The sequence below is a fragment of the Cylas formicarius genome, unplaced genomic scaffold, assembly GCF_029955315.1.
Source record: "Cylas formicarius isolate icCylForm1 unplaced genomic scaffold, icCylForm1.1 PGA_scaffold_4__25_contigs__length_36172078, whole genome shotgun sequence".
Lineage (NCBI taxonomy): Eukaryota > Metazoa > Arthropoda > Insecta > Coleoptera > Brentidae > Cylas > Cylas formicarius.
The window spans coordinates 16012004-16024589 of NW_026844334.1; the positions used below are offsets into that span (position 1 = coordinate 16012004).

Consider the following 12586-nt stretch of genomic DNA (forward strand, 5'->3'; position numbering starts at 1 on the left):
TTAAGTGTGCCACATTCCATCGACCAGCAGCCATTGACTCGAGCTCCCTCTAGATGTAACCACCTCGGTTGGTGCGTAATCTCTGGTCTGATTTAACTGACGGATTGCTTCGAATTGTCTCTTTAAACTGACTTGTTCTTGGACTTCCAGTGCCAATCCTGAAATAATTTTTTTACCAGTTGACTGACGGCTCCCCCTTTACTTTCTAACTGCCAGTCATGCCTCTATATTTCACCACTGACCTGCACTCTAGCCAAGTTTCTAAACAGCCATATCCACACATATCCACACACTTAACTCCTGTTTGCCTGAAGTTTTAATGGGACCTGTACATATTTTGAGAAAATTACGGGATTTTGAATCTAGGGTATGCGCAAGTTGAATGGACCTTCTCAAAAATTTTGTTATAGTTGCTTCATAAGTTCCTGTATTATAAGCATAGACAGAAAATCTATATCTCTAGTAGTTTTATGGTTCGCTCTAATTAGTATCGTTAATAAAGTTAAGGTGTATTTTTAAATTTAGCTACACAGTCATTGGTCTGTTCCTTAGTAGGCGTGACAGTCTGTTGGATTCGCATGTGCTTTTTTGAAAAAAAAATTTTCAATATCTATGAAAACATTTCCGAAACACATTTTTGCATAGAATTTAAAGATATAAAAACTTATATTTTTAAAGCTAATAGCTTAATCAACAGGAAAATCGTCACCATGTACAATTTTGAATAACTGAAAAGAACTTAACCTTCTCAAAATTTTCATAGCAAAAAAAAGTTATTTCAGCGCACCAAGCACGGAAATCAGTTTTCGTATAGGGAAGAAAGGTGTTTTATCTCTTTACAAGTATCTAATTTTGCCCAACCTGTATATGTGTATTTACGACCTTTATATTCGATTTAATTGGTAGCTACATGGTTCAAATACGCGGTTTAAATGGTTTGGCATAGAGACCAGAGACCGGGAGCAGTCCGTCAAAATAAAGCACCACTCACTGCCCTTGCTAAAATCATAACCTGTGCATCATCTTGCGCAGATTTGCGCTAAAGTTTAAATAATAAGAGCATGAGAGGAATAGTAATATATGTTAGGAGTTAGAAATCTATAGAATATACAACTTTCAGAGCCAAAATATGGAAAAGAAAAACAAAAATTATAAACGCATTTTAACGACTGTTGCAAACCCAATTTATGATTCATTAAATTAATATTTTATGTACTATGGCAATGCTGTTTAAAAAAACTACCAAAATAGATTTACTATTTGTTTGATTGTCTCTTTCTTCTAAATATTAGTTTGAAATCTGGCGCCAATAATACTACAATCGAAGCGTGTCCTCTTTTTGCAAACTCGCACGTATGAATTTTCGAACAGACCTTTCTTTTTGCGAATCGCCATTGGTTGCCGTTTCTCCCGCCACCCATCAACACATTCGTTACTGTTGGGGTGCAACACCAGATATGGTCGATCCTTCTCCAATCAACAAATCGTAAGAAAGATAGAAACACATTCGGAGCAATACCGCTTTTTATTCTCTAGTTAGATTGTTTGGATTGTCTTGCCGTCGTTTTCATGACTTCGTTCTTAAATGAAAAAATAAAAACAGGGTATTTTCGCGTTTATAAACGATTATAAGTTTTAGTAGGGTCGAATTCTACCGTTTTCATTGTGGATAGGTTGTTTTCGTAGAGGGATTGACGGTGCACGTTATTAATTGCGTTCCATTCGTCGCCTTCGTGTACGAAGCTTTAAAATGGAGAAGCGTGTCGAGTTAGAAAAACGAGGGCATAATCCGGCAGAGGTAAGTAACTTAATGTTAAACTGTTAATTAGAGTATTACATCTCAGTAAATGCGGGATATTTGAATTACCATATTTTGTTTAAAAAAGTGGGTATCCTATAATCACAGGACAATGAATGACAAGAATAGGGGAGTTAATTTAACAAACATATTTTTTACGGGGAGTGGTGTTTCGGTCTTGTAAATTCGTAGAACCTGGTTTGAGTTTATTGAACAGATTTGAACATATTGAATTTTTCCCTAGATCAAAGAACTTAATCTGGACAACTGCAGGAGCACAAATATTGTTGGAATTACAGATGAGTTTGTCAATTTGCGTAGTCTTTCACTCATCAATGTGGGCCTCACTTCACTTAAAGGGTTCCCCAGGCTTCCTAACTTACGAAAATTGGAACTAAGTGACAACAGGTAAGGAAAATAGTAGTGACTTCAGTTTCAGTTCTGTTTCATGGCGTATTTGTGAGAGCATTTAAGCCATGTACATGAATGAGTGCGTACAGATATTTGGTTAAATTATTCTTTATTGTAAATTTTTCTATAGAATATCTGGTGGATTAGAAGTGTTAGACACAAGCCCAAAACTAACTCACCTTAACCTGAGTGGCAACAAAATCAAGGACCTGGATGCTCTGGAACCATTAAAAACATTTAATCACCTAAAAAGCCTGGATTTATTTAACAATGAGGCCACTACCATAGAGAACTACCGAGAGAAAATCTTCAAAATGATCTCAAGTTTGAAGTACCTTGATGGATATGATGCTGATGACCAAGAGGCAGAAGATACTGATGGCGAGGAAGATGTAATTGAAGTAAATGGAAATAATGACAGTGAGGAATTTTCAGAGGATGAGGATTTGGATGATAGTGTCCATCTTGGAGCAGTCTATTCTGAAAATATAGATGATATGTCTGATGAAGAAGACTATGAGGAAGAAGAGGAAGAGGAGGATGATGATGATGAGGCAATTGAAGAGGAGGAGTTCTATGAAGAGGATTCTGACGACGCTCCAACACCCAATGGTAATTTTTTATAGCACTTATTCATTTTTTTTTTAAATATAGTTTTTTTTCTTTGATTTTTTGACTAGGGGATTCTGATTTTAACCCAGGTAATTTTTTTTTCCAGTATCACGGGGCGAGAAGCGAAAACACGAAGATGATAAAAACTAAAAGTTTGAGCGAGTTCAGACTGAGACAAAAATGAACAGTTATTATTAATCCAGAAATTTTAAAAACAAATAAAAGTGAACGAAATGGCTCCAATACGTTTTCTAGCGTTTCCCTGGCTGTGGTTTCATATTTCGAAAATACAAAAATTAAATAAAAATTTAACTCACAAAAGTAACAGCAGTAGCAGCTCTGCAGGAAAAATAGAACACAATTAATTGTATTTTCTCTGTGAGAAAATCGGTTGACGAGGAAACTCAAGGGATCATAATTTTTGTAATATGTGTCATATTTTAGCAGTGTTTATATAACTATTACAATTATTTGAATGGCAGGTTAACCCCTCTCCCGTCAATTGTAAGTTTTTTATCGCAGTTGTTTCTAAGCCAAGTTGTTTGTTTAGCGAATAGGGTTACTAAGCTAGATGATTATATCAGTTCAATAATAATATATGAATGGAAACGAAAGATGTTGAGGGTGTTTAAATCAAATTTATATTTCTTAAGTCGGCTTGTAGTTCATTTTAAAATAAAAATTAATGTTAAGACATTCCAGTTATTAAAAATGGTTAATTTATATAGTAGTAATCCTTATGTTTTTATTGTCCTTGGTCAACAACTGGGTGAAAAATTGAAATAAGTTTTTAATTTTGATGTTTGGATTCTATACCTTAGACTGCAAAACCAAAAGATAACGCCTGATTTCTTTGACAGATTCTCATTGGGAGAATTAATAATAGTGCGTGAGCGATAACTGTAAAAAAAGTGTGTCAAAGAGGATTACATGAAATTTCCCTGAAGATTTTCAATTTTCGCTTCATCCTCCATGATGTGTTTTTAACCTTTCGGGATTTTTCGCGAATTTTTAATTAATGTAGAAAGCACCGAAAAAAATTAAATTGAAAACATTTTTACAATGCTTTACTCCCCAAGTCTTACGTACGTTTACGCTATTTTAGAGCAAAGACCATAAAAAACCTGTCTCCGTTTCAAAAATATCTAAATCAAACACTTTTGTTTAAGATTTTTGAATAAAAACATCAAATATTTAAAAAAATATTCTTCAATTTATCGACCAAAGGCATATCGAAATAATACAGCAAGAATTTTAGTCGAATAGAAATATTTTAAAGAATAAAGTTTAAATGAAAGCGGCAAAAATCGTTCACTTACTTCCTGACTTGCGCTTTCGCGGAAACCGAGAAACAGGGAAACGCCATATTGACAAGAGGCGGTTTATTACTTTTTCGTGAAATGGGTATTTTTCGTTCGAGCGTGGATGCGATGATCCACTATTAGTGATAGATTTTTCCATAAACGATGTACATATTAAGTTCTCGTCTTAGGAATAGATCGCGTAAGTCAATCGCTTGAACGTAAACGAAAGCCCTTATTGAAAAGATTCCACAACCGAATGCCGATTGGTTTGTTTCCCCCTTGTACCCAGTCTTTTAATCTGTTTTGCAGTTATTGCACATGAGGCTTCGGCAATCTGGTTATCCTAATGGGATTATATATAAAGTAGACGTGATGAGGCTATAAGAGCATGTCAGTCACCACACCCAGCAGCAATCAACTGTGATGCCCGTTTGGAAAAGTGTCTGCCTGTAGTACGTGTGTGTGCGTTTCGGTTCGGAAATCGGCGTGGATGATAGCAGACACACAGTGGCCCCCTCTACAAGAGTATGACCATGCAGTGCTGCCAGTCAGATGAGGCTCGGGAACAGAAAAGAATTAATGCTGAAATCGAAAAACAGCTACGTCGTGACAAACGTGATGCTAGACGCGAACTCAAACTGCTCCTGCTTGGTAGGTAGTTAATTTAAATTGTTGCACAATTCTTGGTTTTGATTTTCTCGAGTAACTTGTTCAAATATTATTCAGGTAAGCAATACACAATTAAAGTTGCCTCGAATTCAGTATGGACGGGACTCATATTTTATATTGAATTTGTAATTTTACTGGATAAGTGACTATAAACGAATATAGAACACAAATGTTGGCATATTCAATGAAGCCTTATGATACACTGCAAACTGCATAATTAAATTATATGATTATATTAGTAAATATGGTGGATTTTAGTTTATCTATGGTGACAAATATATATACCTGAGAATGTGATGAGTAGACCTAGTTATCTGAGCTCCCCTATTGTTGGATTTGTTATACAATTGTCCTGAATTGTTCTGAAAGCCCGAGTGTGCTTAGAAAAAGTTGATTTTGTCATCTTAGTAATTAAATTTGCAACTTTTTGGCATCAGGTGGAAAAATCTTCTGGAATGCTGATGCCAAATCTCAGGGGCTTGCTAGCCCTATTTCTTTTATGGTCAGTGTTGCTTTTTGAGATTTTTTCACTTCTTTTTTTTTAATTTATGGGTTCTCCCTTTTTTATCAAAAAGTTGCATTTAGTGGGTAATAACTCAAAATATTTTGTTCTTATGAATATTCATAAAATACTCTTTTCCCATAATACCACTGCCCTTAGCTTCTGATACAAGACTTCAATAGAGCATTTGTTGCTATTAATTGTATATTTAAAGCTCAAATACATGCAAGAAGATTCACTTTAATGGCACCTACTCCGACTTGGAAGCACCTGATAGGGAGTTCCCTTAGGTAGTATCTTGGGCGCTCTAATTTTTTCGATTTATACAGCATATTTTCATTTCATTTTTTGTCATGTTTAATTGATCTACATTATGTACATGGGAGGATGCTGAACATTATGTAGTGTGGAAAAGCAAATAAAGTATGTTATTATTATAATAATATTTTGCAGCTTTTTTAAACTTCTGTAATTGCCATCTGTTTGCAGATGGTCAACAATTATATTATTCTTTTTCCTGGGTTAACGTTGATCGCATAATCTTCAATCGATTAATGAATAAATAGCAAGACAAAATCGTTGGTTTTTGGTACCCTAGAACCATTAAATCTGGCTCCATCCATGGGTGCTTTACTCGCCATTGCGATCTCTTAAGTCTATCTAAATATTCAATCTACCTCTTTTTGAAAGAGCTTTTAGCTAAATGCCGTTAAAGTGTTTAAGAAAATGTTTAGAATCTAAAATATTTCCGCAGTGTCGTTCTTCTTTTCTTTTTCTTTGTTGTATGTACTGTTTGATTGAAGGTTTTCATTTTCTATCTGTATTAGATTATTGTATTTCTGTATTTTCAATGTCGCGTCTACTAATTTTAATATTTGTTGAGATACATCTCTTTTTTAATGAACTGTAAAAGAGCGCATTTACGAACATCGCCACCTTGGTACTCTCATTATATTTTGTATATATGTACGTAAAAAAAATAAAAGCACTTTATTATTATTATATACTGCACTTATCTAAAGTGATATTATAAAATCTTTCATTAGTGAGGAGCAGTGGATCACAATTATGCTATTTTTCACAGATGATGTTTTATAAATATGTGATGTTCGATATTTTTCATTTCATTCCCTTGCTGTAATTGTACCTGATAACAGAATAATTTGCGAAAAAAGCAAAACAAATAAATTTATTTGTTTGATGTCCATTAAATTTATAATTTTTATTGTGTTTTGGACATAAGATACCAAAGGAAGCGTTTTGTTTATAATAGGTACAGGAGAATCAGGCAAATCTACTTTCATCAAGCAGATGCGTATTATTCATGGGGCAGGTTATTCAGATGATGATAAAAGAGGGTTCATTAAACTCGTTTACCAGAACATTTTCATGGCTATGCAGAGTATGATCAAAGCAATGGATCTCTTAAAAATTCAGTATGCAGGTTCTTCTAGCCAGGTGACTTTTGCAAGTAAGTTCTTATAAAAATAAAACTCACTGCGCATCATTTCCAGGAAAAGGCGGAGTTAATTAAGGGCATTGATTATGAGACAGTGACGACATTCGAGCCACCCTATGTCGATGCCATAAAGGATTTGTGGAATGATGCTGGTATCCAGGAGTGCTATGATAGACGAAGAGAGTATCAGCTAACAGATTCTGCAAAATAGTAAGTGTCGCCTATATGATTTCATTCACCTACACCATTAAATGATTTTTATTGTGATATTTATTATTTATTCTTACTACAATATTTAATGTGTAAGTAATATGCCTATATGGTCGAACTGTCGTGCATTCAGTATGTTAGATATTTGGAGTGTCAAATGGGCCCAATTTTTGATCTTGGCAATAAAAAGTGAAGGACAATGAGAGTTACCATCTTTTAGCTATTTAATGGAGATAGATCGGGTGGCAGCGCTCGATTATTTACCGACTGAGCAAGATATACTTCGAGTCAGGGTCCCAACCACGGGTATCATCGAGTACCCATTTGATCTTGATGAAATCAGATTTAGGTATTGTACCGAAACCGATAAAAAAAATTTTTTTGGACCGTTTGCGGCACGCAAGACTTTAGTGGACAGCATGCGCTTGTCGGTCTCGTCTTTTTTAATTTTCCCAGTGCGGGGTAACCAGCACGTTTTTGTTTTTGGAATTAAATGGGCACTCGTTTTTTAATTTTCACGCAATAATCTGTCATCGACACATAACAAGAGAGATGGAACAGGAGAAAGGTTTTATAGTTATCCGACTGGGATTCAACTGCAGAACACTGAACTTTTACCTCAATTTTTTCCCACTAGGTTGACCTTGAGATTTATACACCAAATTTAGAAATAGTGTGTTATGTTTTCAAGACTACGATAGAATAAGTTATAAATAACTAGAATATTTTTTACGTCGAAAGCAAAATTTTACCAAATACTACTGCACCGGGGACTGTGAATCTGCCTGCTGGTAAAGAATAAAATTATATGCAATAAAAAAAATTGAAGCTTAGAATTTGATAATCTGATATTTTGAAATGCAACTAAAAAATATCCCACAAAATGTAAGACAAGTTAATTGGTTAGTATATTTTTCCCAATGGTTGTTCATCGGAATTGTTTGCATTAAGTTACATTAACATTAATTAATTCCCAATACAAAATTTGACATTGATTCAAGAGTAATGAAATTAATATATTTCGTCAATCATTAAAATTATACCTATATCATCAATCAATATAAACCTGTAATTTATTCGGATCATTTTAAGAATCCAGCACAAGCAGAACTGGTGAGTCATCTCATTGGGGTAAAATGTAACGCGATGCTCGAAACATTACTTTTACTGTTTGCCAGAAAAATTTGGAAATATCTATAAAGCGTCGATATTTAGGGGGTGCAAACAATTTAAAAAAATATGGTTTGCAAAACCCCCAATAGATTCCAAATTAATTTTAAAAATTCAAAATAAATAGACTCCAAGGATCCAATAGGTTTCAAGTGAAACTACTAAAGGTGACATAGTTGTAAGTTTTAATTGAAATAAATGAAATTTGTGGTTTTAAGAATGAGGATAAAATTAATATCTTTCACATTACCTCGGTCATGTCTTCATGAGGGTTATCTATTTTAAATGAAGCCTCGTATTGTGTAATTTCAAGATTTGAAGTCGAAAGCCTTCTGGTAAACTGCATCACGTTCGATACCTCTTTATCAACAGGGCGCGAAATACCAGAATCCCGGCGAATTCACCGTCCGTGTGCAGCGACCATAATAAATGTAGCAAGAACCAAGGCTTATAGATATTTTTTTCTATAACCAATCGTTTTGGTAACAGAAAACAAAAGTTCATTGCTATAATTTCTGGCAGTGTAGCTTTTTTTATATTGACATTTTTCTTCCAAAGCATTTTCGAATTTACATATCCCGTTCAGATAATTTATATCGCTAAGGTAGAGTAGAGTTCTTGCCGGTAGCACTCTAGACAATTTCGTTTACGCTGCATGTTGCATGCTCTGTTGTGTTGGTTGCAGCTATCTTAGCGACCTAGAGCGGATCCGTGCTTCAGATTATCTGCCCACTGAACAGGACATTCTAAGGGCGAGGGCGCCGACCACGGGCATCATCGAATACCCGTTTGATCTCGACAGCATTATTTTTAGGTATGGTTAGCGGCGCAGGTTTGTATTTTTGAATCATATCACACGGGAGAGAGGTATACATTAGAACATTTGCATATCATTGGGTGGTTTCCCTTACAATTATTAGTATAATCAATGTTTGCTTATTTTCTTTATCAGCAACATTTAAGTTACCAATATGAACATAAAATTAAAATTGATTCCCTTCTGCCTTCTGCCCACCATTTTCACTTAACTCATTTTTTACGTCCTTTTGATGACTTTGAGATGCCTAAAATGTTTCCCTGGATTCACATTTTTAATTACAATTACCATTTACAGTGTATTCTATATGTAGAAATGGGTTTCATGATCGTTTGTTTGGCTTTAATTGTGAAATTCTAATTAGACAGCTTGTCTACCAAACGGAAGTATGTAGTTATGAACGTCAGTTCTTGTTTTGCATCCGCAGGATGGTCGACGTCGGAGGCCAGCGATCAGAAAGAAGGAAATGGATCCATTGTTTTGAAAACGTCACTTCCATTATATTTCTAGTAGCTTTAAGTGAATACGATCAGATTCTCTTCGAGTCGGAAAATGAGGTGAACCACATATCAGTTTACTTTTGCAATTTTTAAACAGCGCCTTTACAGAATCGTATGGAAGAGTCCAAAGCCCTGTTCAAAACGATCATTACTTACCCATGGTTTCAGCATTCTTCTGTAATCCTGTTTTTAAACAAGAAGGATCTTCTAGAAGAGAAGATCATGTACTCACATCTCGTAGATTATTTTCCAGAATATGACGGTAAGCTGGGGCGATTTTATAAAATTTTATTTCAGTGTTTTGCCGCATATATATATATTTTTTAATTTGTTGTTGGTTAAAGGTCCGAAACAGGATCACATTACCGCTCGAGAATATATCCTTAAGGTGTACCTGAAAGAAAATCCTGATCCAGAACGCCAGTGTTATTCACATTTTACTACAGCCACAGGTCTCCCCCAGATCTATGTATTCTTTATTTTTCCAGCTAGCAGCTACATAGGAATTGAAGACACCTCTTTGTTATCTCCACTGTGATTTTAGGGGAGCCGTACGTAAATTGTGTCACACTAATTTAACGATTTCTCATAACCTTGTTGATTAGTTTTATTTGTTAATTTTTCAAAGAAACTTCCACAGACTACTCTAATGCTTTTTACAAAACTTCTGGATTCCTCCTGCGTCGCAATTGCTGACGTTTCGCCAATCATCCTGTTGGCTTTTTCAGAGCTTGACTGAAACAGTTTCAGTTTCAGTCAAGCTCTGAAGAAGCCAACATGAGGATTGGCGAAACGTCAGCAATTTCGACTAGGCAAAAACCGACGCAGGAGGAATCCGGAAGTTTTGTAAAAAGCAGTTTTATTTGTTGTGATTTTGTAAAATTTTTAGTTTTTCTTTAGTGATATAAGACTTATTATATTTTATTCTACCTTGTGGACTCCCTCGGTCGTTCCTGATATGTGACATAATTTATGGATGTCTTCTTATATAAATAACCTAGCTGGCCATGGAACCTTGTATAAGTAGCTCTACTTATATCTACAATGTCCCAATAAAGACACCCGAGTTCAATGAGAGATTAAATATTTTACGCTCATATAATATAATAATAATAATATAAATATAATTGCTAAATGAAGTTCTCGCAGATTGGCAAAATAAATAAAATTCATTTTTGAGACCTATATTAAAATCCTTTTTTCTCAGAAAAAAACGAATATCCCTTATATGGAGTTTGTTACTGAAAATTCAAGAATAAATGGAATAAGGGCCTGCTGGTGGCCGTGTATAGGTGCTTATACACTTGATCTATCTGTTCCATGGCTAACTGAAGCAATAAATTGTGCTTTTACAAAAGTTTAAGAAAATGTAGTTGCTAGATGCTGTGCTAACATAATTTTGCTTAGGTCCCCAGAGAGACGCAATTGCAGCTAGAGAATTTATCCTAAGGATGTTTGTAGACCTAAACCCGGATAGTGAAAAAATCATATACTCACATTTTACTTGTGCTACAGGTATTATATTGTTCTATTGTAGTTTATAATTTTATAGTTAGTTTAAAATTTGCACCGTTTTTTTTGTGAATTTACCCCATTGCATGCATACTTGTTGATTTTGCTTTTGTTTCTTTCTTTAAAAAATGCAACTTCAACATAATTTAATAATTTTAATTTTTTTATAATCTGCATGCCTTATACGATGGACGGCGGATATTTTTTCGTTTGGTTAATGGACGCACAGATACTGAAAACATAAAACTCGTGTTTTGTGCTGTCAAAGACACAATCATGCAAACTGCTCTTAAAGAATTTAATTTAGCTTAAATGTGAAGGTAAATATTTACATCAGTCATCAAAAAATCATACACAATGTTTTAATCCGTCATCTCCATCTTCATCTCAGTTATAGGTATGGAGCGATACATAAACTACTGCGTATCAAGTTATAAAGTACTAGATTTAGTTGTTTACCGCGCCTTCAAGACACGCGTGTCGTTTATCGATGGCTCCAAAGTTTTCTATTAGTTTTAGTTTCTTAATGATTTCGTCTCCATCGGTATATTAGACTTTAGCATTTTTTTCGCTGTCGGAATCAATTTGGATAATTTAATTTAATTTTACAGCTGGAGGATATTGATTTTACAATGTTTTCAGACACGGAGAACATCAAATTTGTATTCGCCGCCGTGAAAGATACAATATTACAGTCCAACCTAAAGGAGTACAACCTGGTTTAGAACTCGTTTTACCAAAAAAGAAAAAATATTGTGATCCGTTATGGACATCTTACCATTTGCAGAGAATAAGCGTAAATATATAAATATAATATAAATATTAAATGAGAAAAAAGAACTATTTGTGATGTTTTTTAATAACTATCGAGTAACAAAAAAAGTATTTGTGTCCAAGTGTGCGCTTAGCTTAGTGTGCCATTTTTTATACCAAGTAAAAGAGAAAAAATGGTAATAAAAGTCGATGGATTTAAGCCAAAGTGTTTTCTAACAGTGCGTCAAGCATGCCACGTGACTTTTCATTTATTATAAATAGTATTGTTATAGTATGTAGAACCGTAGCCAGTAAGAAAACTAAGATCGGTAAAGAAAACAAAAAAGTGAATTTTTAGTCATTCTGTAAAACACTGTACTGCAAAAGTTCCTGATGGGCTAATTTTATATATATATCGCAGTTTTTTTATGAGGCTGTTATTAATTTTTAGCAATCAGTTTTCTTGATTGTTCTATATGATATATATATTATATATTTTTTTTATTTATTTGTGTGTTGCACTAAAGGCTGCTATAAAGAAATGTTTGCAATAAATGCAGGTGGAATTATTATCGTAGCTATTAGGGTCCAATAATTAAATTCGCGTTAATTAAGGCTTCACAGCGATGTTTGTTTTGGTTTGGGATTGAGTGGGTCTCGCTCGTAACACTGTTGAGAATCAATCTCTCTTCTTATTTATTCGAAATATTTACACGAATCTCATGAATTGATGTTCTAGTGAATATGTGCCTCAAGAATACTATTATCCACGCCGAAAGAGGACACTCGACAAATTCCACCGCTGCGTTTTGTACGTGTAGAGATAAAAACTAAAAGACGGTTAGATCATCTTGTTTATATTTGTTGGT

General features: G+C 34.4%; 2 protein-coding genes across 11 annotated transcripts; both read left to right on the forward strand.

The window, feature by feature from the left end:
• The first annotated feature begins 1541 nt into the window (after positions 1–1541).
• LOC132701376 (acidic leucine-rich nuclear phosphoprotein 32 family member A) lies at positions 1542–3551 on the forward strand. 2 transcript variants are annotated; one of them, XM_060669233.1, is made up of 5 exons: positions 1542–1798; positions 2043–2206; positions 2340–2590; positions 2645–2821; positions 2928–3551. In XM_060669233.1, the coding sequence occupies exons 1-5, from the start codon at positions 1751–1753 to the stop codon at positions 2969–2971; spliced, it is 684 nt and encodes a 227-aa protein (XP_060525216.1). In that variant the 5' UTR covers positions 1542–1750; the 3' UTR covers positions 2972–3551. The 2 variants fall into 2 exon arrangements, with proteins under 2 accessions (XP_060525216.1, XP_060525215.1); XM_060669232.1 differs by having other exon boundaries at positions 2340–2821; positions 2928–3549.
• A 593-nt stretch (positions 3552–4144) lies between these two features.
• On the forward strand, positions 4145–11804 carry LOC132701374 (guanine nucleotide-binding protein G(q) subunit alpha). 9 transcript variants are annotated; one of them, XM_060669223.1, is made up of 11 exons: positions 4145–4324; positions 4435–4776; positions 6570–6754; positions 6811–6965; positions 7186–7314; positions 8821–8949; positions 9380–9509; positions 9561–9714; positions 9797–9904; positions 11194–11284; positions 11607–11804. In XM_060669223.1, exons 2-10 carry the CDS (start codon positions 4653–4655, stop codon positions 11274–11276), a joined length of 1197 nt encoding a protein of 398 aa, XP_060525206.1. In that variant the 5' UTR covers positions 4145–4324; positions 4435–4652; the 3' UTR covers positions 11277–11284; positions 11607–11804. The 9 variants fall into 9 exon arrangements, with proteins under 9 accessions (XP_060525206.1, XP_060525213.1, XP_060525204.1 ...); XM_060669230.1 differs by lacking the exon at positions 8821–8949; XM_060669222.1 differs by lacking the exons at positions 9797–9904; positions 11194–11284 and adding an exon at positions 10860–10967 and having other exon boundaries at positions 4146–4324.
• The last annotated feature ends 782 nt before the right edge of the window (positions 11805–12586 follow it).

Excerpts from the sequence above, each read along its gene's own strand:
- LOC132701374 (XM_060669221.1), top strand. The coding sequence starts at position 4,653 with ATGACCATGCAGTGCTGCCAGTCAGATGAGGCTCGGGAACAGAAAAGA. Across the intron at positions 6,966-7,185 it reads CTAACAGATTCTGCAAAATA|CTATTTAATGGAGATAGATC; the intron begins GTAAGTGTCGCC and ends ACCATCTTTTAG. Across the intron at positions 9,715-9,796 it reads TTATTTTCCAGAATATGACG|GTCCGAAACAGGATCACATT; the intron begins GTAAGCTGGGGC and ends TGTTGGTTAAAG.
- LOC132701376 (XM_060669232.1), top strand. The coding sequence starts at position 1,751 with ATGGAGAAGCGTGTCGAGTTAGAAAAACGAGGGCATAATCCGGCAGAG. Across the intron at positions 1,799-2,042 it reads GAGGGCATAATCCGGCAGAG|ATCAAAGAACTTAATCTGGA; the intron begins GTAAGTAACTTA and ends ATTTTTCCCTAG. Across the intron at positions 2,207-2,339 it reads TTGGAACTAAGTGACAACAG|AATATCTGGTGGATTAGAAG; the intron begins GTAAGGAAAATA and ends ATTTTTCTATAG.